The sequence below is a fragment of the Oryzias latipes genome, chromosome 21 (assembly GCF_053564925.1).
Source record: "Oryzias latipes strain Hd-rR chromosome 21, Olatipes_Hd-rR_3.1".
NCBI lineage: Eukaryota > Metazoa > Chordata > Actinopteri > Beloniformes > Adrianichthyidae > Oryzias > Oryzias latipes.
Genome location: NC_136257.1, coordinates 20,497,954 through 20,524,961, shown reverse-complemented (window position 1 = coordinate 20,524,961; position 27,008 = coordinate 20,497,954). Strand labels below are relative to the sequence as shown.

At 37.1% G+C, this 27,008-nt stretch overlaps 2 protein-coding genes across 8 annotated transcripts; one reads left to right on the top strand and one right to left on the bottom strand.

Moving 5' to 3' along the window:
- Nucleotides 1-1,033: 1,033 nt before the first annotated feature.
- vgll3 (vestigial-like family member 3) lies at nt 1,034-15,826 on the bottom strand. Of its 7 annotated transcripts, none has more exons than XM_011489649.4 (7): nt 15,669-15,826; nt 12,743-13,690; nt 9,679-12,651; nt 3,366-7,150; nt 2,370-2,712; nt 1,755-2,294; nt 1,034-1,648 (listed from the first exon to the last, which is right to left on the bottom strand). In XM_011489649.4, the coding sequence occupies exons 4-7, from the start codon at nt 3,468-3,470 to the stop codon at nt 1,608-1,610; spliced, it is 1,029 nt and encodes a 342-aa protein (XP_011487951.1). In that variant the 5' UTR covers nt 3,471-7,150; nt 9,679-12,651; nt 12,743-13,690; nt 15,669-15,826; the 3' UTR covers nt 1,034-1,607. The 7 variants fall into 7 exon arrangements, with proteins under 7 accessions (XP_011487951.1, XP_078796287.1, XP_078796288.1 ...); XM_078940161.1 differs by having other exon boundaries at nt 3,366-12,651; nt 12,743-13,523; nt 13,597-13,690; XM_078940162.1 differs by having other exon boundaries at nt 3,366-12,651; nt 12,743-13,075; nt 13,597-13,690.
- On the top strand, nt 14,358-25,675 carry chmp2ba (charged multivesicular body protein 2Ba). The gene is made up of 6 exons (XM_004081694.5): nt 14,358-14,611; nt 16,905-16,996; nt 20,436-20,630; nt 21,958-22,060; nt 22,240-22,346; nt 24,039-25,675. The coding sequence occupies exons 1-6, from the start codon at nt 14,578-14,580 to the stop codon at nt 24,153-24,155; spliced, it is 648 nt and encodes a 215-aa protein (XP_004081742.1). The 5' UTR covers nt 14,358-14,577; the 3' UTR covers nt 24,156-25,675.
- Nucleotides 25,676-27,008: the final 1,333 nt, after the last annotated feature.

Genomic DNA, 27,008 nt, shown 5'->3' with positions numbered 1-27,008 from the left:
ATGAGCATGTTTTTAGGGTAGTTAAACCATCTTAAATTGTCATTTAAGATACCCAAACATTGTTAGTTAATCAGGGAAGTGATAAACAACCTCTGCCTGCTGTCGGATGATTGAAAATAAAAGAAAAAAAATCAGTTATTCTTCCAGTGTACTATGATCTGTTGATTCTCAGCAGGCCGGACATGCAGCTGCTGTGTTCCAGATTTAAAGTCCTGCTGTTTGGTTGAGATGGAGACTGAGATATGTGGGAGCGGAGGCTGGAATGTCAGTGGGCCAGTACAACTGATCACACCACCTGGTCAGACCACTCATGGCACACACAGACAAAACTGGTTTTTCATCACTTCAGAGGACATCACAATGATTTGCATTCACTTCTGGAAGACAAAATATAACTTGAACAAAATGTTTATTCCTACAATTTACGTAAATAACATAATTTTATTTGAGAGAAAAAATCTGTAGTGTACATACAATTCAAAAAGTCCTTTTTTAGATAAATGTTTCTCAAAACACTGTAATTAGCTATAACATATTTATTTAGAGGTTGTTCTTTTTTAACTTTGTTTTCTTAGATTAATATCAACATCCAAAATCATCTATAGCAAATTCTTTTAGCTAAAAGTGGGTTGGAGAACCCAGCTGAATATATTTCAAAATGCCTCAAATCAAACTCATACTGAAGCATACAACTATAGTACCAATAACTATGTCCCTCTCAGTGTGTGTTTGAGCATGTAAGCAATATGTGACTACCTCAAAAACTTCCTGTCCAGACAGGAAATGCATTCTTCTGTGTGTTTTGCCAGTCTGGGAGTTTGTTTTCGGTGTCTGTGTTTAGGTGGAAGACACATCACAGCATCCCACATTAACTGTCTTTGGAATGCAGCAAGTCTCCCTTTTCCTTGCAAAGGGAGTTTAGTAATGCAGATTATTTGAATATTTGAACTGATTTGTAGGCAGAAAGGCATAATCAAGTTTGACTTTTTTAATGAAAGACTTTGATCAATTTATGAGGAGAAAGGAAAAAAAATTGATTTTCATAAACAGTTTAATAAATGTATTAATTTGTCACATTGAACCAGTATATACACACACAACAACAAATAGTGGCAACCAAGCAGCAAGAATAGCAGAATTTATCTGGCACACAACAGTTTGGCATGAAAGAGTGCATGCACACTGAGCAATTTACAGCAATTAAAAAAACAAAACAAAAAAAAAAAAACACAATGTGGATCAGACATCCAGCTCTTGAAACAGAACTACTCAATCTCACATTTATTCTCACATTGGTGTATCAACAGCACGAAGGCTTTACTGTATTTAAAGCTAGTAGTCTTTTGTAAAATCATTCTTTGCGTCTTTACATGGTACTACACATTTTTGGATGAGACTGGGTTGTTACATGCCCTCAAAAGCATCAATGTCTGAGTCCAAGCCTGAGTTCATCCTGAAAATATTTCTGAGGACATTCTGTGATGCACGGGTAAAGCTACAGTTGGCTAATTTGCATGTAAAGTTGACATTACTGAGCTGGTGTGGCAGCCAAACAGACATTTCAATCATTTTTGGTTCAAGTTGCTTTTCCATCTGAATCACATCAGTTAGAACCAAACTGACGTCTTTACTTTGGTCTGATCAAGAGCTGCAGAACAAAAAACACAAAGCAAAAATATTAACAGCTTTTTACTGATTGAATGCACATTCTAAGATCCTTGACTGATCTTCATCACATGTTCTCTCACATTTACCTGAGTCATACAGAGAACCATGGAGAGAAGAAGGGGTCCAGGTGACAGAGGTTGCAGGAATGGGACTGGGACTGCTGGGATCCATCTCTGTTTTCACCACCTCGCTGTGTGGGGAGCTGCTGGTGCTGGAGGTGGACTGACTTTGGCTCCTTACACCAGGCAGCAACAATGCATTGAATCTGGGATCCAGTGTTGGGCTGTGGGGTGAGTAAGTGTGAAGCATGGAGTGATGGTGTCTGGTGTGGATGTGGGAACGAACGTGAGGATGATAGACGTCGTGGACATTGGAGTAGGCGCTCGTGTTCTGGGGGCTCAGACTGTAGGTCCAGCTCTCGGAGAATGGAGCTGCAGAAGGAAGGCTGGCCTGGGAAAGCACATGGCCAGCCCACAAGGCTCCATCCGGAGGACTGAAAGGCACAGGGCTGGAGGAGACTTCTGGGTGGAGTGAGATAGAGACAGTAGGGAGGCAAGAACTGCTTTGGGATGTAAAAGTGTTGTTCCAAGCCGAGCTGCCTTGACCATCTGATCGGGAATCGCCGTCTGGGAACATTTCATCATTTTAATCAAATGATCACAAACAATACTGTACCACAAAAATAAGCTTTCATTACTCACCTTTCCATAAATTTGCAGCTGCAGAGGGTTGAGTAGTTCTGATAGGTTTAGTCTCACCGCTGAATGTGCTGGATTGACTTAGAGCGCGGGAAAAGTGTTCATCCACCACATCCCCAATGTCGCCTTGAAAGTAGGTAAATAGCACACACCTAGAGCTTAGGTACTCTGCTTCTGCAGGCTGACAACTGTCTTTGAGCTCCAAAGTGGTTGGTGATATGTTTCCTAAATCAGCAACTCCAGAACCTTCCAGGAGGCCCTGATCCCTGGGCAGCATCCCTCTTCCTCCTCCTTGCTGCTGTTGCTCCATGCACTCTTGCATCTTACTGTAAACATTTAGCTTCCTCTGCACAAATACACAAAAAACATTTCGATCGTAAAAAATAATAATAAATAATAGACACAATTTAAAGAAACTCTTTTTCATAGACTGTACAGAATAATTTTTGTGTTGGCACCTGTTCAAAAAATATCATCCCTGCAGGCACACATGCATTTTTATATTCAAGAATGTTCAAAAACCTGCACACATTAAAGATCATTCCATAAAATCACTCAGAAAGTCATGTGAAAATGACCTCTTTTTTCTTATTAATACTTTACAATTATATCAAAAGCTCTGATTCACATTCCTGTGACTGATAGGCTGTCATTACATCACCATTTGACCGCAGGATTAATAGCTCCGTGTCATCACGCGTGACCTGAGTTAAATACTGAACCTCAGACTGGAATTTAATCATTCAAATGTAAGAGTTGCATTTCAGTGGCACAAATAAATAAATAAAAAAGTAAAAAGTAAAACGAGCACAGGATAGTTAGGGACTTTAACAAACTTTTAGTAGTTATTCTTTGTGCCATAAATTTGACAAAAATATTCCGCGAAAAGCGCTCAAATTTGTACTTTTTAAAAATCCTTTTAACGCTTCTTCATTCAGAAAATCTTAGAGGTAATTGAAGAGTTCCCCCACTTTAAGATTGTTTAGGAGCGCTGCTCACCTGTTGTTGCTGCGGATGGTGGTTGTGGTACGTCGTCTTGTACGCCGCCGCAGGGAGATAGTGCGCGCCATAGTTCTGGTGGAACATCACATCCAGGCAACTCATAGCGAGGGAGCAAATTAATCAAAAAAGAGAGGGAGTCAGAGGAGAGGAACAACTGTGGGCAACTCTCATTGAGACTTTAGACGGGCAGTGTCCTCCAAGCCAAGAGCGCCTCCATATATGCCCAAACGTATACAATGACCATGTCGAGCAGTTTGCATGAAAACAATGCGCCTCCCGCTGTGCAGTGCACCAGGACCATCCGGGGCCACAAAATGAATCAAAAAGCTAAAAGATGAACTCTATTGCCAGGAAACAAAAGTCTGGCCTGGCAAGAGTTCAAACCGCTTTTGATTGGGCTAGAATTCCGTACTCCCTTTTCTCTCCCTCTGTTTTGAAAGAGGAGTTATATTTGGAGAGGGCTGTGACCATTACGCACGCCCATCGGGGACGGGTCTGTATGGCGCAGTGGAATTTGGAAGGACTTATATGAATCTCGGGGCCCAAAATGTGAGACTGACTTTAAGCCTGGTCTGGATTCAAGCCACAGATCCCAAGTGTTCCCTCAATAACAGGTTCCACCTTTCAATGCATCTTCGGATAACGGTTTAACCTATTCTCATTATTTTTTTCACTGTTTATTATATTTTATGTGACATAAAAAAAATCAAACAACCTACAGATAATCAGGAAAAAATAGAAAACACTTTCCACTTTTTGTCTTACCTACAAAATAAATGCAGTTAAAATGTTTCTGTGACAATTGTTCTCTTAAGATATGAATGTAGGATTTGCTTACTTTTGTGCAAAAAATGCAAATAAACTATAGGTCTATGAAATTATTTGAACCCCTTCCAGAGTGAAAAATTATTGAAATCATCCCAACAACAACAAAAACATTAATACAAATAATAATTATTATTATTTCTCTTCAACTTTATTTTTGGACTTCAGCTGTTTGCTGCCATCTATTGACAAGTTGCATATGACATTTACAAAGCAAGGTGGAACTGAGATGTGCCAGGACATTGAAATTCTACTGTAAATGTGGCTGATTAATTGCAAAAGTGAAAAGTTGAGTTTTAGTAACTGTATTTTTAAAGAAAGCATGGTACTTGAGGGGATTCACAGTGTTTTTCAAAATCGAACCACTTTCCTCAAAGAATATTGTAAATGGACTGTTTTTTAGTAGATGATTAACCCTTGTGCTATCCTAGGCATTTTAACATTGGGAGCTGGGTCATCTAGACCGACTAAACAGTGCGCTGAACCTTTTTTCTTCAATGATTTGTGATCTTCACTGGTGTCCATGGATTGCATGAAATCTTTCCACCTTTATCCACCTTTGTCATGGTAGGGAGAACACGTCAAAGTAAGGGTGGGGTCATCTAAGATAGCACAAGGGTTAAAAACATGTTTCTGTTTTTTTGTTTGTTTTGTTTTTAGAACTTTCCAGTAAAGCCACAGACATATATAGAGTCTTTCTTAGTCTCAGATTTTACCGTATACTTGCAACACAATGTGCATGTCCCTCATCTCTGAGAAGTAACATTTAATACACAACCATTCAGAACATAATCATGTGCAAATATTTTTCACTAGTTTATATCACTTTTTTCATTCATTTTCTAATCTGTTTTTTCCCTTTTGGGGGTCATGGGGCTGCCAAAGCCTATCCTGGCCACTTGTGGGAGAAGGCAGGGGATACCCTGGGCAGGTCACCAGTCTGTCGCATATCACACACCCATTCACTCTCAAATTCACACATATGGACAATTTACAGTGACCAATTAACCTATTAAGCATGTTTTTGGGGAAAACTCCACAAACTCCACACAGAAAGGTCCCCCATTGGTGTTCTGTTTCAGGTCCCCTAGCTGGGACTTGAACCGGTGACCTTCTTGCTGTGAGGCAAGAGCACTAACCACAAAGCCACCTCTTAAAAAAAAAAAAAAGAAAATAATTTTAATAAATGAAAGTCAACACAACCCAAAGTAAAACTGTGTTAACCCAATATGTCAAATATTCTACAGTGTCTCTTGGACCAACACTTTGAATAAACAGAATAAAGCTGAAGATGCTTTCCCTCACTACTCACGGACATTTGTGAATGATCAAGGATTTATGGACTTCTCGCAAGCTGTCAAGCACAGAAGTAGAGGGGAGATGATTTGGGCTTGTTTTCCAACCACAAAATATGTAAACTTTTACATAAATGTTCCGCTTAAATTCATCACAAACTGTAGCATAAAGAGTCAAACAAAAACCCACGTATGTGACATTTGAAACGTGCGTTTATACAAATGATCTTAAGTGCAACATCTTTAGCTGAGTGCCTGGAAAAGAAAGTGTTTGCAATAGCTCTGTCAAAGTCTGGATTTAAGCTTGTTTGATGTCAAAGTCTCTCAACTTTTGACAAATTGATTAAAATTTAAAAAACTAATCCTAAAGTGATTCATGATTCCTTCACGAGAAGATTACCTTTAAAGATGTAGTGATAAAACTGGAGGTAAATACTTGCTTTAATAACTGGGTATTTTTAAGTATTAATTGGTGTTTGTCAAAATATGCATTTAATGGATATTTAAAACATTGTCCTAACATTTGAAACAAAAATAATAATTATAAAAATGCCTTTTGATGCCACCAACTATTTTTTATTAGAAAGCTACTGAGTTAGAGCATCAGCATGCAAAAAGAAATATTGTGAAGCAGTGCAGAGTTTGTCTGCACCTCCATCTAGTGTTCTCAAAGCAAAGAAGTAAAGCAGTCAGAGACAGAGAAGGAAGCATCTAGCTGTCTTGTAGAAAAGAAAAAAAAAAACTGACAAGAATAGAGATCTCAGGAGTTTCCCCTAAACATATAGAAGCCAGAACGTCACTCCTATGCTCCTCAATGAGCCAAAAAGATGAATATTAAAGAATGTTAAAGAGGGAAAAAAAGAGAAAGAAGAGGGGAAAGAACAAGAAATATAATGAAGAATTACTGCTTTTCTCCCAACTGTTATGGCCCAGATATGCAGTCACTTCAATATAGTTACCAAAGATGGGTCACAACATGTGAAATAAGGTAGAGGACACGAGAGGGGATCCCAGCTTTTTTCTGATGCTGTCAAAATATTCTCTGCCTGAAAAAAGAAAAATGACTTATCACTGCTGGTAAAGGCAACCTAACCCAAACTAGCCTGATAAAAGAACAAGCAAAGCCTATAAATTATTACTACCAAATGCATGGAAAACCTTCCCAGTGTGTCACTCCCCACACTTAAAAACCCTTAGGGCACAGATTCTTGATGACCTACACCTGTGTTACCTGTACCAGGTGAGTAGAGAAAATCACATGGTTTAGGGAAGGAATTTAGTGAAACCTTTAGATCTGTTTTATTGAACCTCCATGATATTAAATGACAAAAGCATCTCAACAAACGCAGAAAAATACACTTTGGCTCCTTCAAGACACAAAAGAAAACAAAAAAAATAAAAAGGTTTGCATTTTTTCCCACAAAGAAGAACTTTGGACAAAATAAAGGCTTCAGGATGATTAAAATTGAAATAATTTGAACCCCTCTTTTAGATATTTTTAAATACAAAATGTGCTCCCTTTTGACCAGACATATAAAGGAGAAAGTTGTGCCAGGAAGGCAAAACGTAGCATCATTAGATTTTCTGTGGTTGTCATCATTCTGTTGGCCTGTAGAGAGTCTTTGAATATGCACACCTGCCTGAGCCAGCTCTCAAGATGACCTGATGAAGAAGATCAATATGCTGATGAGGAGGAAAATATCATACTTTCATTTTTTACAACATAATATCCAGTTGTTATGATGGTGTTAAAAATACATTTCCTATACTTAGTATTTTTATTTTTTTAAATCTTTAGTGACACAGAATAAATGTCCATGCAGCTGCATGTTGATTGAAGATTTTGTCTTTTTTTAATGTAACATAGTTTTTCTTTGTTTATTGATAAACTTTTAGGGTGAAATTTCATATCGTGAAACTGAAACATCATTAGTTTATTTATAAGTCTCAGTCTACAAAACTAAATTCACTTTAAAAAAAAATAAAATTAGATGTTCCAAAATAACTTTCAGGCAACACATACTTCAATGTATCATGTCTTCTTATTTCTTGTCATGTTTTTAAGTCTTTTTTAACTTGTTCTTTTCTGTTTTGTAAAATAGAATCTTAAAGTTAAGATGAATACTTTTTGCAATGATTTTGAATGATGCTGAGTCGTCTAATTAAATGTGTCTTCTTCCATGCCCCTGTGGTGGGGGAGGAGAAGAGCCCAAGTCTAATTAAAGTGTCATTAACACATCTGCATTATACAAACTGATGTAATGTGAGTGTATTTTTAATCATTAACAGTGAAGTTCGAAGGGGGAAAAAAACTGCTAACTGAGTTAATAATCAAATACTCTTCTACTTTACAACCAGAATGTGATCATTTGGTTGGCAGAGTGGTACAAAACAAATTGGTGAACTAATTTGCACTTTGACATCCCATTAATGAACAAAAGACTGTCATTTGGCAGTTAATGGAAGTAAAATTTACATGTTTAACCAAGAGGAAAAACAAAACACTTATATCGACTTCATTATTTTAGAGATCACACACTTTGGGATTTTATTGTTCTCTCCAGTTTTGCACATTTTCATGGCTGAAATTAGACTTTTAATTGCAAAACGTGAACAAAGAAAAGTGTTTCCATTGTGCTTTGTGTGTTTAACCTATACAGTCCGTCTGGACAGTGTGTTCAGAGTCTGCATGCTGACCTTGCTTAAAAAGCACGTAATTACTCAGTCCATCTTCCATTTTTAACTTCTGCTCTGTCTGTATAAAGATAATGGAAGCTGCTCAGGCTGCCCGCCACAAGTTAATGAGATGATGGAGACTCAAAGGCAGGGTCATGGTAACGGAGGAGAATTCCTATGTGAGGGTCACTCTGGAAAAAGAAACTTCCCGCTCAAACAAAATGAACAAGTATGAAAATCTTGGCCAAAGGGGAAAAAAATAGGAGCCAATTGTTTTGACATTTTTCTCCTTGAGATGTGTGAAATTATTCTAATAAGTACAACTTATGGTAGTTTAAAACTTACTTTTCTGATAAAACTTTTCTGATATAATAATAATACTACTACATATAATGTGTCAAAAAAAAACAAAACTCAACAGACTACACAAAGAAATACGGTGTCACACGACAAAAACGGAATCTTTAGAAAGTCAAACTGTCTCAGTTTGGTGTTTTTGTTCTGTTTCTGACTGCTTCTATGTTTTGCAGCTCAGCTGTCACGTCTCCTGGATGGTTCCTCCCTCCTGTACCTGGTACTCTCTGTGGAAGAGTGCACAGCTGCTTGCACATTGTATTTAAGCTTATTAAGTTGAAGTCACTCAGTCCCCATTGTGGGTGCGTCCCTGTTAGCTCTGTGGTTCTCTTGCTCACCTGACACTGAGGTCTGCTTGTCCTTTGGTTTTTTTGTGTCTTTGTTTAGTTCATATTTTTTACCTTTTGCAGTTTTCCCTCCAGTGAGGAGATTGGATTTTTGTTCCCACCTACATTTTTTTGTCATTAATTAAATTGCTTTTTGGCGCATTCTAGAGACTCAGCCTGATTCCTTTCTGCACTTGGGTTTCCATCATTCCAGTTGTAACAAAAACGGCTTAGAGAAGCATTCCTATTTCCTTTCTTGCCAGGAGAATAATTTTATCTAAGTTTTTAAATGGCAGAAAAAAATCTTAATATTTCTTTATGAAACAACATTTCTTACCCCATTGACAGATTTCTTTTTGCTTATTTAAAGACTTTTTTCTTAAAGAATATTTGACTAATTTCAAGGAAGCCTGTTTTTACAGTGGAGTATTTCACTATTCTTGATCAAGCAATAAAAAGTTATTGGATAGTATTGGCAAAAAATGGGAAAAACATCTGACTAAATTCAAGATCAAAATTAGGAACATCTGCAAACATTAGAAGAGCACATTCAGGTTTATGTATTACATTTTTGTGCTGGGGCAGATTGAAGCAATTGAAAATGTTAAATTTGAAACAATAATCACTTCAGTTTGAACATACACAGACCTGGAAGCATTTGCAAGACAGAATCATAAAAAAAAAATGGTGAAATTATTAAAAATATATTTTACCATCTATGTGCAGGTGGTTGCAAAATTACCTTTGCATTTTCATATTTTTTATTTTCTTTTGTGGAGAAGATCTTAGTATATATACAACAGAATAAATCTAGTTTCCTACAACTGAACAAACCTCTTTCTCCCATTTTTGGAGTGAAGGACTTGTCCTCCATTACCCTTCTAGCCATAATGACTCTAATTCCCTCCTGATTATTGCGCGTCTGATGCTGTGCTCCTGCTGGGACAACTGGCTCACTTCCTTTGGTCACATTCGCTGCAGGGGAAAAAAGAACATGAACTGAGAAGACAACAGAGAGTGAAAAGAGAGAGGGATGGGGCAAAAGAGGGCTCTGGTTTGACGCATGTACCCTTAGACAGATTGATATCTCCAGGCAAAAAGGACCTGTGGAAGAAAGAGTGGGGGTCACCGAATCGTGCAAATGTGTGAAATTCCAAAACAAGCGCCAGCAGCTGGTTTAAATAATAATACATTGAAGATGACCTTACTCAGAAAGACAGCATGCCCGTAGGTTGCGGGGGAGTGTATGTTCACATCTAGTTTATCTCTCTTAATATTCATGTCATTTTACACCTGCATATGAGTACTACTTCTTCCTAAGTGTGTGTGGTGCTGAGACTGTGTGCCTCCTCGGAGGCAGGGGAGATTGGGGGTGGCAGGGATGATGAGCAAACACTACAGGGGGAAATAATCTCTCATTACCCACAATTCCCAAATGCTGCACTGCGCCGGTGAACGCGGTTAGATTTGTCCCACAGGCAAAAGAGTGTGGAGTCACTCACTCGATTTATTAGACCATCCCAAACTCCCCTGCCCTCTCCTTCTCCTGCTGCTTTCACCCCATTTCCTTGCTTCTTACACTCCCTCTGTCTCTCGCGTCTCCCTGTCAGACACCTGCTGTCTTCCATATGTCCTCTGTTCCCTCCACTACTTTGTTTGAGTCCTGCTGAAATCTGAATGTCAAAACATTATTTAAAAGCTATAAACTGAATTAAAAAAAGCATAATAGTAGATCAACATAATCAGTGGGAACCTTAAATTCTATTAATATTGACCTGTCCTTATAAAACCAAAATGTTTCATTTCAGCTTGGTTTTTATGGAACACTTCTCATTTGCAAAATTGTCTCATTAACTAAAACAATTGCCTTGCCTCGCCAGAAACTAATTCAGTCACCCCATTCCAACAAGCTAACATACCACCAGACTTATTTCCCCTGCTACCTCAAATAGTCTATAAAATTCCTGTGAAGTTGATGACTATGGTCATCAACATCACAGGAATGTCTGGCTATGTGGTGGTGGCCAAAATGTACCCCAAAATTTGATCTATGACAGCTGGGATGAAGGGAATACATGTAATATCAAAGATTCCCTCTCACATGGGTTTACAGCATGCTGTAAGGCTATCTGGCCCTGCGACTGTAGAGTGTTTAACAAAAGAAAATTATTTTGAATTAAATGATGTGGATTAGTTGTGGCCGTGCCATGGACTGGTGAACTATCCAGGTTTCATCTGCCTATCTATTCGCCTTCGCCCTTCGTTAGCTGGGTTTGCTACAGCATCCCTGTGACCCCAAGCAGGAATAAAGCAAATTAAAAATAGATAAATGGATGGATGGATGGATGGATGGATGGATGGATGGATGGATGGATGGATGGATGGATGGATGGATGGATGGATGGATGGATGGATGGATGGATGGATGGATTTATGATCCTTATGATTTTATGTTTTACTTCACAATTACCGGTATGGATCCCACTGAGACAACTGTTGTTGTGATTTTGGGCTAAACAAATTAAATTGAATTGAATTAAAATCAATTGAATTAAAATGGATAAATGGATGGATAGATGGATGGATGGATGGATGGATGGATGGATGGATGGATGGATGGATGGATGGATGGATGGATGGATGGATGGATGGATGGATGGATGGATGGATGGATGGATGGATGGATGGATGGATGGACATAAAACCAATAAAAGTCCTTTTTTATTTTATTTTAAAGAGAATTTGAAACAATAAAGAAAAAATAAAAGACTTTGCCGGAAATCATAGCTAGAATCGAGACGACTGTTGTTGTGAATTTGGGCTATATAAATAAAATTGAATTAAATTGAATTGAATTGAATTAACATTATTAAATTATATTATGTTGTTTATTTCTTTGTTTATGTATCATTAATGGAATTTATATTTTTACAAACTGATCAATATTTATAATCCTCCACTAACACTTTCTGCATTTTAGTGCGGTGAAATGTGTCCACGTCTCTCAAAGCCGATTGTTCCTGAACAAAGGGAGAGACAAAAGTTTCATTTTATGGTATTTACATAATCCAGTTTGAGACAACTTTCGATGTGAAATCAAGATTTCAGAATTAGCCACTCAGTTGCAACACCCTGTAGTTTCCAGCTTTGCCACTTTCCAAATGAAAAGTAGAGGAAATAGTTTCTTGACTTATTCATTTTGATAATTGTCTTTTCCATGTTTAATTTCTCTGCATTTCTTCTTCCTCTGTTCTTTTACTCCTTTTTTCATGTTTTATGTGACATCAGTAACATATATTTATAACAGAAAAGCTGCTGAAATCCCACTTCTACCATCACAGTCCATGTTGTCTCTGCGCTTACAAACAGACATAAGTCACACTGCAGTTGTTTGTCAGGAGTGAAGTGAGGATTACATCTTCTATTCATATCTTGTATTCCATTGTGATTCAGAATTTATGGTATACTTGCTGTGGGGCTGAGACACGCAGACTGAGGAGGCCCTTGGGAGGTTAGTCAAAATTCTATTGGGAGGGCCAAATCATAGAAAAATAATGAAATTCATTGTCTGGTAGATATTGCAGCCCTCTGCTGTAAAAGTCGGAAAGCAATGATTCAGGTTTGTTTTCTCATTGTGGTAAACGTAAAGTTGCTGATTGGGATTCTTTACAGTTGTTCTGGATGGTTTATCTTTAGAATGGTTTCCAGAAGGAAAAGTTCAAAAACACGGTGGAAAACGCTTGTGATTTATGTTGTAGTTAGGGTACGAGTATAGCTTCATATCCTGAGGTCCATGATTAGCTTCATCTGTGGAAGAAACAAATACACAGTGGTTAGTGAACTGCAACAGCTTCACCATCATCAAGAGTAAAGATCTGTGCAATTTGTAACGTGATACCTTAAAGCTGAAAAGCTTGATGTGCTTTATGGCTCCAACTCCCTCTGATTGTGCTGAGATCTCATTTCACACATGATTGTCTCTCTCTCTCTGCTTCACTCTGCTAGGTATGTGTCGACACACTCTATAGTTAGTCCCTTAACATCATAGGGCTGCTTGCTCCGGGCTAAGTTACAGGATGGAGCGAGATTGGGATAAAGAGATAATTGAAGAAAGTGGAGACTTTGGTGGAAAGTAGTGCTAAAATTAAAATTGGCTGTTGTTTCTTTTAAAAATCTTTTTCTTAGTTGATCTGAGGAATAGTGACAGTATCATCATCTACAAGGTGACAACCTTTAAAAAAGCACACAAACATTAAGGGAGGTGTAATAGTGTGCATAAATTGACAAAAAAGTATGTAAATCCACATTTCTGTGTTATTAGATATATTCCTTTCAGTCTATTTAAATCAACGATTAAAGATTACTGTTCATTTTTTAGAAAAAAAAAGAGGGGACAAAAAGTGGAATAATAAAACTACTCCTGCGTGAACTCAAGCACTGATACAGTTGCTGCTGTTTTGCAGCAACAAAGTCACAAAGGCTTAGCACTAGTTGGTCCTTTGTGTGCTTGGGGCAAGATGTATCACTACTTGAGCGATCTGATGGTGAGGCTGTTTAGCAGGAGTCCCTATAGTCCTCCACTGATTAGTGCAAACCATCTCCCCTAATAACCTTAACAAGAGTAACGCCTTAGGACAACATGCCGACACAGACGTAAAGAGCCCTCATGCATCCACCTCCTTGAAGATAAAATAAAAAATAAATAAAAATAACAAAGAGCTCCCCATCCTCCATGCACGTGTTCAAAGTCACCTTTCTCTCTTGTGGTTCAATTGTAACTTGGTATCTCCCACCATCCCCGGGATGAGTTCTCCTCCTACACTCCTTTTTCTCCTTTGCTTCTGACCTACAAGGCAGTTCAGAAAAACATGTCAAAATGAGTTGTTTAATGGATCAGAGTCCTACTCCTTTGTGTGTTTCACATTTTCAGGATGAGATCAGTGAGATATATCCTTACAAACTAGTGTATGGAGTTTGGGAGTATCTATAATTCTATTCAAAGCTGTGGGAATATTTTTTTTTCACTACTACAACGTTCTTACATGAAAATGTTTGTGGCTATGAACAATAAATTAAAAGAGGAAAATGACAAATGTATCTTTCTCATTTAGCCTTGTTTCTTAATTTCCTAAAATATTTCTGAACAGCTTTTCAAACACAGCTACGTTTAAATGCTACACGATAAATTGGGCAAAAAGGTGTTTAAATATTAATTTCGCTTAATCTAATGAAATAATATGTGTTTTTTCTATGTAAGATTATATATATATTTTGTAGCACTATTGTGTTTTATTTTATTAAAATTACAGCATTTATATCCCCTTTAAGCACGATTTCCCACTATATCCAAAATAATCGTGTTACATCAAAAGCATTTGGAACTAAGATATTGATTGGTATTCCGCTACTTCTTGTTTACACGTATATATTGGCTGACTAACCTATGATAGGTTGCAGTTCATATTTTTGACTTTGTTTTAATTTTTAATTAGGAGATTTCATTTTTACGAAGAACACAAAGGCAGCATGCGAGTCCCGCCGTGACGTCACAGAGAGCTTCTGAGTGAGTCAGCTGAGACAGGAACTCTCCGGCAACAGAAAAGTCAGCCAGGAAGGAGAGGCAGCTGAAACTGATCCAGTGTCCGGGTCTGGCGCCTAAACGAAGCCTTTCTCGACATAATTCACTTAGCATAGGATTTATACTCGGCAGTAAAGTAAACATAGAGCGGCGAAATGGCTTCCCTTTTCAAGAAGAAGACTGTCGATGGTAAGTTTGGTCCCAGTAAAGACCTAGCTAAGTTGTTTTTAGCCTTTGCGTTTCGCCTTCCTTGTTCAGTTGTTACCATCGAAAATTAGCTTCACTCACTTAACTAGAATAACCCGTTCACAGGTTGTTGAGTCACCTGTCACGCTACTCGACGCTTATAGCTTTTGCTCATTCAGTCCTAGGCTAACAATGCTAAACTACTGCATAGCTTGTTTAAGAGCTAACCACCGAAATGGTGATTAATTAATGGTATTTGCTTGTTCCTATAGAATAATTCATATTTCTCCCTTCGTCAAAAATGGTTATTTCAAAAAAAAAAAAAAAAAAACACTACGCGAAACAATTTTATTCTCTTAAAAAAAACTGTCGAGTCTAGTGCATATTGTATGTTAGTCACTCAGTCAAAAATTAAATTTCTTGTTCCTGTATCTGTTGTCTTATTTTACTGCTGTGTTAGTTAATCTAAAAGCCATACACTATTTTAGTACCCATTTCATATAAATATTATAATTTTTTGTTATATTGTAGCTGATATATTGTTCTTCGCACAAACCCTGTAGTAAAGCAGATTAATTTCAGTCAGGTGCTATATTAAAATTGTGCAATAAATTTAGGAGAGGTTGTTGCCGTGACATCATTGTCATGCTGCTTGTATGACGAGATCATTTTACTATTGTCCATATGATATCATTTTTACATTCATTCAGTTTTTTTTAGTAAAAATGTTTTAACATTTTTCTTTTAGGTTTGGAAATCAGTCTGAATTAGTTAAGATGAATAATCTGCTACATTTTTTGGTCACCGTAAATTAATCAGTCCCAATTGCTGGAATTAGAAATGTATATAACTATTTCAAATAGATTGGTACCAGATATGTATCTGTGTGCAGAAACACATTAAAATGAATTGAATCAGGTTTAGATTTATGCTGGGTTGGTCAGGGAAACTTTTTTTTTTTTTTTACAGCTTTTTTTTTTTTTTTACCGCTCCCAGTACCTCTCATTTGAGCCTCACCCACACCGATCATCCGCATATTATACTCACTGTGCTGCCTTACCTCTGATCCACTCAGATGTAGTTAGGTTTCCTAAGTTTGAATTTCTGTCTCCTTCTCATGAGTTTTCTTTGGTGTCTATTCCTCATTTTAGAAAAAAAAAATATGGATCTCACATTTTCAAGTGGTTTCTAGATATTTGGCAAATTTGGATGGCGGGTGGCTTAGGTCGCACGTATTTGTAGGATGATATCCCTCCCACTTTAAGACGTTGGTGGCACGTCACCTTATACGTATGTAAGCATCATTATCAGTAGTGGTCAGTTGCAGAGATGATTTTCTACCAATTTTATAATTATTTACCTTTTTTCAAAATTGAAAAAGAAGCATTAAAGCTGGACTTTATAGTGTTTTTCCTCTATTTCATTTCTCAACTTTCTTCAACCTGTTAGCTGGGATCTCTAAGTTTTTTTTAGTTTTTTTTTAAGTTAGTTTTTTTATTGACAGATTTTTAAAAACTTTGTTAAAACTGACAGTATAAAAGCAAATCCTAAGAAGTCTTAACTGAAGTATAAAAATCACTGCGCTGTATGTCTTTTAAACTGAATGGCAGGTTAAAAAAAAGTTTAAACTGTTTTGCACTTTTCTATTTTGTGTTATCTTTACTTTTAACTAATTTAATGTTTATTCTGATTTATTATAATCATTTTTTTAATTAAATTAACCTATTCTGATTTATAATACTATATTTTTAGAGCATAACCTCAGAATGCATTTTAAAATAAAATCCTGTATTTGCAGATTAAAAAAAAAATAATAATTTTAAACTTGTGTTTAGGTAGATGCAGTCCTTGATTACTTTGGTTTAATTCTGCCAAAATGAATGAAGTGTAATATGCAATCATACTTGATGTCTTTTTGCTGTTTCTAAAACACTGTTGTGCAGCTGTTGGGACCAGTATGCATCCAATGTGCAGCTGTTTCCAAAGATGCATCTCACATGCCTCTGGGCGCACATATTCAGATCTGTTGTCTAGTAGGGTGAAGGCTACAGATGTCTGTGTGGAGTCTGTACCTTCTGTTTTTTTATGCACATTCATTGACATCCGTTGGAAAAAAACATCAGCTTTGAACTATTTCATTCAAAATATATTAATTTTAGAGAACAGCTATATGATCTTTGTACTATTTTAAGTTGATGGCTGTTCAATCTTTTTTTTTTAATTTAGTTGTATCTACTTTATGGTAATTTTCCACTTCTTTCCACATTTTTACCCCTTTTTTACACACTTTCTGCAGACATCATTAAGGAACAGTCGAAGGAGCTGCGCGGTACTCAGAGGCAGATCACCAGAGACAGAGCTGCGCTGGAAAAGCAAGAAAAACAACTGGTATGAAAGCATTTCACAATTGTACACACATATTGAAATTAAGAGGAAAGATGTAGCTTTCCTTTAACAGCCCCAGATGCACATTACACCCTCTTTCTATAATTTGTGGCTGATTTTGATTGGCTGATGGGTCTGAAACAATAGTCAAGAATGAGTCGGTGTGGTGGCTTTGCTTGAGGCAAGCATGGCTACACACATACACTCACACACATACACTCGCACACATGCGCACGCCCTTACTCAGAGTGGCACTCTAATTTCGGTGTTCACAGTTGTGCGCAACATTTCCCCTCTTTGAAAGATGAAAGAAGCTGACTGCAGCCTCCGCGCCCTGTCGTATTGAGCAAATATCGTCCCAGACATAATTACGTCCCAGGGGATCCACACTTTTCCTCTTCATTAATGGTTTTTTGCTAATTAGTCTGTTTTTTCTGAAATCTTTGTTATTCGTTTTCTTGAAAATCTAGCTCGTCTAAGACATGAAACTGACCCACATTTATGAATCGCCAACATAATAATTTTAGCCAAAGATTAAATGGAAAATGTAATTTCTCAATTAGTTGATTAACTCATTTTTTTAAAATGATCATTTTTTGTATGGAATCATATTTATTTCCCTGAAACTCTTCCACATATCTGCAGAGAAGCTTGTAAAAAACAAAAAACAAAAATCTGTGTTGAGGCTGCTTTAGCGTTACACTGTCCTGCTCTGAAAACCTCCTCAGTGTTTAGACTCAAGCAGCAACTTCTCTGTTTGAAGGCTGCAAAAGCCTGACAGCCCCTTATTTGTTTGCTGCTGTGAATCATATTCTGGACAGCTCTATCTATCTTGCACACTCCTATCTTCGTACAAAGACAAATAAGACACAATAAGACATTAAAAGCTGCTCCCCAATCCTGCTTTTAGTATATAGACGTGTTCTGAATTTCAAAACAGCATTATTGTTGTTACTTTTAACTCTTTTTCTTAAAAAAAACAAATCCTCCTTAGCTATGCACTTGTTTACAGCACAGCAAACACATTGAAACTACAAAATATATGTGCATTTGTGAGGAAAACCTATTTCTCCTGCAGCATCAAACATTAAAAATGTATGAACTTTGATTCTTGAACGGGATGCTTTCAGCACACACAGTAAACATACAAGATATGCTGCAGCTGGGAGGGCTGGTTGGCTGGTTTACAGGAGCTTTACGCTCATCGCTTTGCGCCTCTCACACTGACGGCACATGGACTCCCTGCAGACAGCAGCACTCTTCCCCAAAAGCTAAACGCATTAGCTGGTCATCTTGATGTTTGTTTACGGTGCGTGTAGTCATGAATGCTGCAGTCTATAGAGGTTTGTAGTGATTTGTTTTACAAATATTTGTGTGTATTTCTAATGCAATGTGGTTTAAAAATGGTTTTAATTTAAATTTCCTGTCAGTCTACCGCATCAGGAGGGCTGTGAAAATGTCAAACTCTCATCACATCATTGACGGAGATTTTCTTCTTTATATATTTACAAAGTTACAACTTTGTCGAACATTTTAGAAAACAGGTTCTATCAAAATGTGAGAAGACAGCTTGAATTGTTTCATCACAATTTCTCACATGATGGCAGAAAAACCTAAAAAGTATGAGATCATGGGCATGTAATCTGAAGCATTTTGTCTAACTTTGATTTTTCATACATTAAGAAAAGGCTGTTAAACATTTCATTAACTGCTGTTTACTTGAATGAGCCAATTTTAAAGGGAAACATGGAATGGGAAAGTGGGACTGCAGCCGGAAGCTTCCTCCAATAAAACTGTAAAGCTACAGACACACCTGACACGTTGTAACGCGCTAAATGAGGGTTCTCGGATACACATTTAATCTATGGTGTTGACACTGGACGAGCAGGGAGGGGCTTCTTCTTCTTTGTCTACTGTTGTACATCACCTACAGTTGGAGTAGGCTTGGTGCAAAATGTCGAAGTGGTGCAAATCTCATGAATCTTGCTCCAAGCTTTTTCTTTCAGAGCTCTGCTCCGATATATGACAGACTTGGTGTCGTATAAATCTGATTTGGCAATAACGGGAATTATTAATTTCTCTTCCATGATCACTTTTCAAACCGTTGGCACTTCCGTGAATTAAAAGTATCGCCATTCATACGTCTCTTTCAAATCCAAGTCTGTGATTAGTCAAAGTTTGACCTGGTTTAACTTCTAACGCGCATTTAATGGATGCATGTTTTGTACATAGATCCTGAAAATGGTCAGAGAAACTTGGGTAGCCATACAGGAACATGAGCTTTAAACACAGAAGCCCGAAATCGAGAGTGATGTGCTTCTCCTGTAGGGTTAAAGTCTGGACTCTCTTAAGTGATGTCTCATGCTGCCTAAGCTGCTCATTTTACTATTTAAACCTAATGAATCTGGCCATTGTCATCCTAGAGGACGGCTGTTTAGGCTGAGATCTAATTTATTTGCTTTTTCCGTAAATGCGGGCAGTCCTCTGATTTGACCAGGTGACTACTAAATCATTCAAATCCCCTGCAAGATTTTTCCACCATTGCTATCTCACCTTTTTGCTTACCGTAGTTAAATCTAGGTGTTACCTCTTTCTGACAGACCAAATCCAGACTTTACTGAGGTGTTCTTGATGTAAATGTCATCTATAGCAGGCAGCTTACTCTGTAATGAACCAAGCCATTCGTTGTTACAGCACAACCTTACTCACAAACTTAATGAAATGTGCAGCAGTGGTCCATTTCTCCTCCTGCTGATGCTTAACTCTTCAGTAGATACAGGAAGTTGCACTGAGCGTTAGATTTGTTTGTTTGTGTGGGATTCAGTGAGTTTCAGCAGACTGATGGGGCGTGTAGAGCCCTGCATTTGATCTGTATTGCCACCACTTCTGTTCTGGAAATTTATCGAGGACAATTTCATCATGAAAACCCTCACATTTATACACATTATGGCTTTTTACGACACACGCACAAAAACGAAAGCTATGGTTAAATAAAATCTGTTGATCTTCACAACGGTATCAATTTATAAAATTAAGGATTTCATTTAAGCAACTTATTGTATCTTGTAGTCATAAAATAGCTTCTCTATTAGTTTCTGATGGAATAATAGATGTTCTTTCTCAGATTTTCAGTTTAGTTTAGGTAAATATGATAAAAACTTTTTATATCCAAGGAAACTGTGAGTGTATATATTATATAAAGAGATAAATCTATGCATTTCATCATTTCTGTAATGAGTTTGATAAATATGTGTAAATTCTTTATTGCTTTGACTACAATACTTGAAATAAATCAATAAAAAAAGATAAAAATATAAAATAAAATCTTATTAAAAGTCCACTAATTGTGAAAAAGTGAAATAAACTCAAATGGGTTCAGTGTTTTGCAGGCTGGGATACCCAGCCTTACTGGTGCTCATGGTTTACTTCTTTTCCCTTCCAGGAGCTGGAGATCAAAAAGATGGCAAAAAGCGGTAACCGGGAAGCTTGCAAAATCCTCGCCAAGCAGTTAGTTCAGCTGAGGAAACAGAAGAACCGGACGTACGCCGTCAGCTCCAAGGTGACCTCCATGTCCACCCAGACAAAGGTTATGAACTCTCAAATGAAGATGGCTGGTGCCATGTCCACCACCGCCAAGGTAAGCTCAACATATCAACGGATTTGAGGTCAGAACTTTGAAATGTTTACATTCTATAGATGCAGAGATGGATAAAGGTTTTAGGGAGCCACATTTTGATAACAAATCGTGATGATTTTGTTTTGAAGGGGACGAAAACCTCCCCTTCCAGAGTGTGTTTAGGAAATTAAGTCGTAGGAAACGTTTTGTCTGCCACTGGTAGGGCTGCAAGATATGAGGAAAACTCGTAATTTGCTATATTGGTGATCAATATTGCGATGACGATATAACTTGCGATACATGAACAAATAGCAAAACAATCAAAAACATAATTTCCATTTCACTGTAACAGTTTAATTTAAATAAGAGTCAATGCAACTTAAATGACATTCCAAATGACCCTCGTCTACACAGGAGATGAGCATCTAACATAAAAGACCTTCATCTGATTGGTCAAATGCATAAATGGATTCATTTGATTTGTTGAATACTTCAAGCTGCTGTAAGATTGTTTTAGCACATTTGAGGTTACCATAAATTTGCGACTTATTGTGCTGGCCTAGCCTCTCAGATTCTTTTAAACGAGTCACGATTCCATTTCTAGACAGATAAGTTACAGTTGTAGACATTTTCAGGTTAACTCTTTTATCTAATAACTTGTGATTTAAAATGAATGTATGTTCTGATGCTTAAAAGCACGTCGCAGCCTGGTAATGAAGTGTGACACTGTAGTAAATGGTAGTAAATGGCTTGGAGTGATGTCCTGTACGGCATACACGCCTGGGTCAACTATAATTATTCTTGAAATTAATGGAGGGCAGTGAGGTGTATGAAAAAATGCCAGGAGGGGAAAAAAAAACTTTGTTGAATGCCAAACATATGTCTTTATTTTTATTTTTTTGAAAAGCCTCAGCGTCTGATGGTGTACTTGGCCATCACTGCAGCTTCAGGACTAAGATGTGTGTCAGCTGAGGCGAGACGGGCCTTGCTGTGTGTTCAGGCCAGCGGGTTCTGGCAGGCCAAACCTGTTTAGCTCTGCTGGCACTGGGATCTCATGATCAAAATAGAGCAAACCTACCATACAGTCAATTCTAAAAAAGGACAATTGCATAGAATTTACCCAATTAAAAACCCATGTTTTTAATGTTTGAATCTTTTGAAAAGAAGTATTTGCATTTAAACTGTAAATATTTTCAGGCATGCATATCATTCATAACTTGGCATATACCAGCACCTTTGGATTTCTTGTGTTTTTAGATGAATCTGCACAATCAGAAATTGTCTTTTTCATCCATCCTATCTTACAATTTCTTCCTCCATGTTTACCTTCTTATAAAAATGTCTACAGACGATGCAAGCTGTGAATAAAAAGATGGATCCACAGAAGACCCTGAAGACCATGCAGGACTTCCAGAAGGAGAATATGAAGATGGGCATGACTGAGGACATGAGTAAGAACACACAGCTCTGGGATTCATATACTTACTAGATTAGGTTGCTAATAGCTTTTTAGTTTGAGGAGAAAAAGAAATAGTTTAATAAATGCAAGAAAACAGCTTTACCCCCCCCAAAAAATGGGATTGTAATTAAACACATTTTTTTTTATTCTTTCTCCTTTCTGTCTGTCCAGTCAACGACACCCTAGATGAGATTTTTGATGAATCTGGTGATGAAGAAGAATCTGAGGACATTGTCAGTCAAGTTTTGGATGAGATTGGAATTGAGATCTCAGGAAAGGTAAGAAGCAAATGTCTTCTTTACTCAGAACATTGAACTTGAGTACCTGAAGTGCCAGAACAATATTTAGAGTAAAACACGTCATTTTACGGTACATGTTCCAGATTTAAATAGTCTTTAGTGCGTACATAACCCCCGGCAAGAAGAACAAGAAGTACTCGCCTGTTAAAATGCATCCCAGCTGCCACATGGTGGGGCTCGCCTTCAGCTCTTTGCAATGTGGTAACTGCAAGGCTGTCCATCTGCTGTGTGTCTGGCGCCCCCTGCGGGGCTGCATGAGTAATTACTTCTTATTAGGGAAACCCCACGAATTTACCAACGGGCCTGAATTCCCACAGAGACGTAAAAAACAATGTTATAACAATTTCAGACAGCAGATTCAAGTTACTTTTTATATGAATATTTGATCATCAACCAACAAACAAGAAAACAAAAAATAGAATTATATGGCTTTGTAATGCTTTGCCATTCTTATTTAGATTTGAAGTTCACTATGTTACTTCAGTGATGGAGCCAAGTTGGGTTGTACTTTGACAACAATTCGATTGATATTTTAATTTGTTGTTGACTATTCAATTCATAATTAATATTGGTTCATTTTTAACAATCCAATTCACTGACCTAAAATCAATCCAGGACATCTTTAGCCAAAAATTACACCAGTGTGATAAATAGATAAATACCTGGATACTGAGCAGTGCAGGTAAAGTTATTCACATTCCTTGTATTTCTTGATAGATAATAAAGTGTAAATTAAATATGTGTAGAAATAAACAAGAATTAATGTCAAATCTATTCACATTTTAGTTTAATAACGTTCAGCCCTGTCTTACTGTATGATCACGTGTCTTTGGAAATTGTTTCCACACATTGGACTGTAATGATGGCTTGATCATTTATTACTCCCATTACATGTGTGTTGTCTGCTGTGAGGCACTTGGTTGTTTTTACATTCTAGTAAAATAATCAATCAATAATCATATACAGATTTGACCAAACGTTTGGACACACCTTCCCATTCATTTGAATAAGAAGGTGTGTCCATACTTTCGGTCTGTACTGTAGATCAGAGCTGCACGATAAAACAAAACAACCAAAACATCATTTCAATTTCACCCCAACAAGTTTAATACAAATAAAAGTCAACATAACTTAAATTGTACTCCAAATGACCCTGGTCTACACAGGAGGTGAACATCTATCATAAGACGAGTCCATCTGATTGGTCAAATGCACAAATGGTTTTATATGATTCGTTAAATATTTCAAGCTTCATAAGGTTGTTTTAGAACATTTATGTTTACCATTTAATGCAATTTTCGCTGTCTTTTGGGATATGCATACTTTAATGCTTCATATTGTGATATTAATAAATTTGCAATTTAGTGTGCAGGCCTAATATAGATTATAATCCATTTATTTATTTTTTAAGTGATTTTGTACTAGTAAAAAGTAAAAGGGTGCTTCTATTACTTGCATTGTAGGAACATATATTGATTCATTGATTAAGTCAATTGTTACACCCTTGGATTCAAAGTGACCTTCCGCTAACTTCTAAATTGGTCTAAACAGATTTTCTTTCACATGGAATAGGAATGCATGTCCATATTTGATCAAAACTTCAGCAGGTGGTTTTATGTAAAGCCGGATATGCTGGCTTACGGCAGTTTTTATGTCGGTTTTTTTTTCCAGATGATCAAGGCTCCAGCTGCAGGGAAGTCCGTCCCAGGCGCGGCGTCCTCCTCCAAACAAGCTACTATCTCTGACGATGAGATCGAGAGACAGCTGCGAGCTCTGGGAGTGGACTAATATTCTGCTTCGCGTTAGTGTGGACCCTACGAACCAGTGCAACAATAATACTCATTGACATAGACTGTCAGACACACTGGTTTTCCCATGGTTGGGGGGTGAGGCTGTGGGTGTAAATGCACGCAGAAAAAGCCGATTGCTGTGGAAAGCCCACAGTCATACATCCACACTCCTGTTCTCACATTCAAATGCAGGTTGCCTTAAAGATCTACAGGATGACCCCTTAGTGTCAAAATGATATTTATTCAAACAATAGAGGGACTCTAACTTGATGATGTTGAAACATTACCTACTTGACTCGGAGAACCTCCTTCACCATGAAATTTTCTTTAATCTGTCTTTCTAAGGGCTACTGGAACATGGGTGAGCTTGGAATTGTCTTTTCTTTTTTGTTGGTAATTGTGTTTTGCTTGTAGGATTTATCAATGAGCAAAAGGAATTTAAGGTGTTCCCTATCTTTCCATCTGTTTTCTTTTTGTAGTTTTTCTAATTTTCACTTTTCACCTGCTATATTTATTGATATTAGTTATGTCTAACCTTCCTGATTAATTCAAATATCATCCATATGTTTTTTTTTTAGTTTTTTTTTAGGACAAATAAAAGCATGTTTTTAGAAGGAAAAACCTGTTTCACCTGTTAGGCTATAGTCTCCATCATGCAATTTTTTTGTCCATTAATACGTTAATTACTATAATTCTAAGCTTTTAATGTAGGCAACTGCATCTGTTGGGAATAGAAATATGCATAAACATGTGTAACCTCACCAAAAAATTCATCCATCATCCCAAAGCGTTTTAATGTACAGACTGGACAACAAGACCTAAATGCAGATCAGGACTAATGAAGGGCTGGCAGAGTTTAGAATCCATTTCTGATGCTGTTTAATGAAATAGGGTTTGTTTTCTTCCAACTTGTAGGTTAATGTTTGATTTAAACACTGATTGCAGGTTGACACTGGTCCTGCAATTCCTTTTTTTTTTGTTTTCAGCTGCTGTGCAGTTACTATCATAGGTTTTTTCAAGTTGCTTCACTCAGAAAACACACACATACATACACACTACAGCAACAAATTGTATGCAAAGTGTATGCTGAAAGCACACTGTGATTGAAACCTAACTTCTCCAAAGTTGAAGCTGACTTTTCTTTAGCTTTTGATAATACCAGAAACTTCAGGTTTTGTGAAAACAATATCGGCATCCCCTCAATTTGATGTTGTAGTGTGTCTCGCTGACCTTTTCTTCTCATTTTTCAATGAAAACACAAAATGTCTCATTCTTGCATGTGTTTTATCCCACAATTACTCCAAAGTCACCAACTTTTCTTTTAAGATATCCCTTTATTGTGTACAAATCAGTTGTAATTGTGATCAGAATGTAGGTCAGAACAGATTTTTGACATTTTCACTGATGGGACATTTTATGTTTGAGTGTTTGCAAACTCTTCTACTTCCCAGTTGTTGTAAATGGACTCTGTTAAACATTTGAGACTTTTATAAAATGAATAAAATTTCTTCATCTACATTTCTAAAGCATTTCTTTCTTTTGTTTCCACCATTTCTTAGCTTAAGTTTACAAATGTTAAAATGTGTGCATTTTTGAAAATGTTTACAGTATTTCAGGGCAGCACCTTTTGTGTATTTTTAAAATTTTATTTTCATATGAAAAATAATGAGGCTATAGTTAAGGCATATGCACTAATGCAATTAGGATTTTATAGGTCAACCCCTAACAAAGCTTTTGTAGGGTTAACCCTTGTGCTATCTTAGATGACCCCACCCTTGCAGTGACGTGTTCTCCCTACCATGACAAAGGTGGAATGATTTCATGTAATCCATGGACACCAGTGAAGATTACAAATCATTAAAGAAAAAAGGTTCAGCGCACTGTCTAGTGGGTCTAGATGACCCAACTCCCAATGGTAAAGTGCCTAGGATAGCACAAGGGTTACAGAAAATTAATGGGAAGTTTTGAATTCTTTGTAACTAAGCCTACATTGCACTTACCAGGACATAATTAAAATCTTTTCCAAGGTTCTGAGATTTAGGATGCAGGTATCAACAATTTTTGGAAATTTTAGATGGATTATGGTAGAAGTATTTAAAGTAGAAACATCATGTGTTAGGGGGGGGGGGGGGGGTGTTCATTTGGGTCATGGGTAAAAACCAATGTTTGTTTTATACCTATCTCTTTATCTACTTTAAATCAGAATTCTGAGATTAAAGTCAGAATTTCCCATTGTCCTTTTTTTTTCTTTCCCGGTGGCCCTAATCCTCCTTCCGTACATGTCACTCCCAAAAAAAAGTACCAACATTTAATTTCTGTTGTGCAAACTCATTGTTAATGCTTCAGCCTTCATTAAATACGTCTTAGAAAGTGGATTTTCCAGAGACTATATCAGCAGAGAGGGAAAAATCACCTGCCAGCAGGTCTGACCTGAACTCTATTAAACCCTTTGTGTAAATGTCTCCAACTAACACCAATGTTTCATTGTGTTCTGAGAAAAAAAAAAGGGATGTTGGAAGTTTGTCTCGCTTCTGAGAGTTCAGCCATACAAATCCAACTGACACAAGTTTAAACAAGAAAAACATTGGCAGAGATTTGACAATGATTGGATGGATGCAGTCCACTGTACTTTCCCATCACAGACTCTGTTTTAACAAATTTAAATTAATTTGAAAGGGGGGAAAAGCTTTTCAATGGAATACAATGAAATGTCAAGAAGTATTGTCCCAGCACAGGAAAGAAAGACCAAATTCAATCTCTTATTCCCTGTGTGATCATATATTTTTACAAGACTAATATTTAGAAATTTGTCATTAGATTAGAATCATAATGTTTGAGACACAGAGAAATC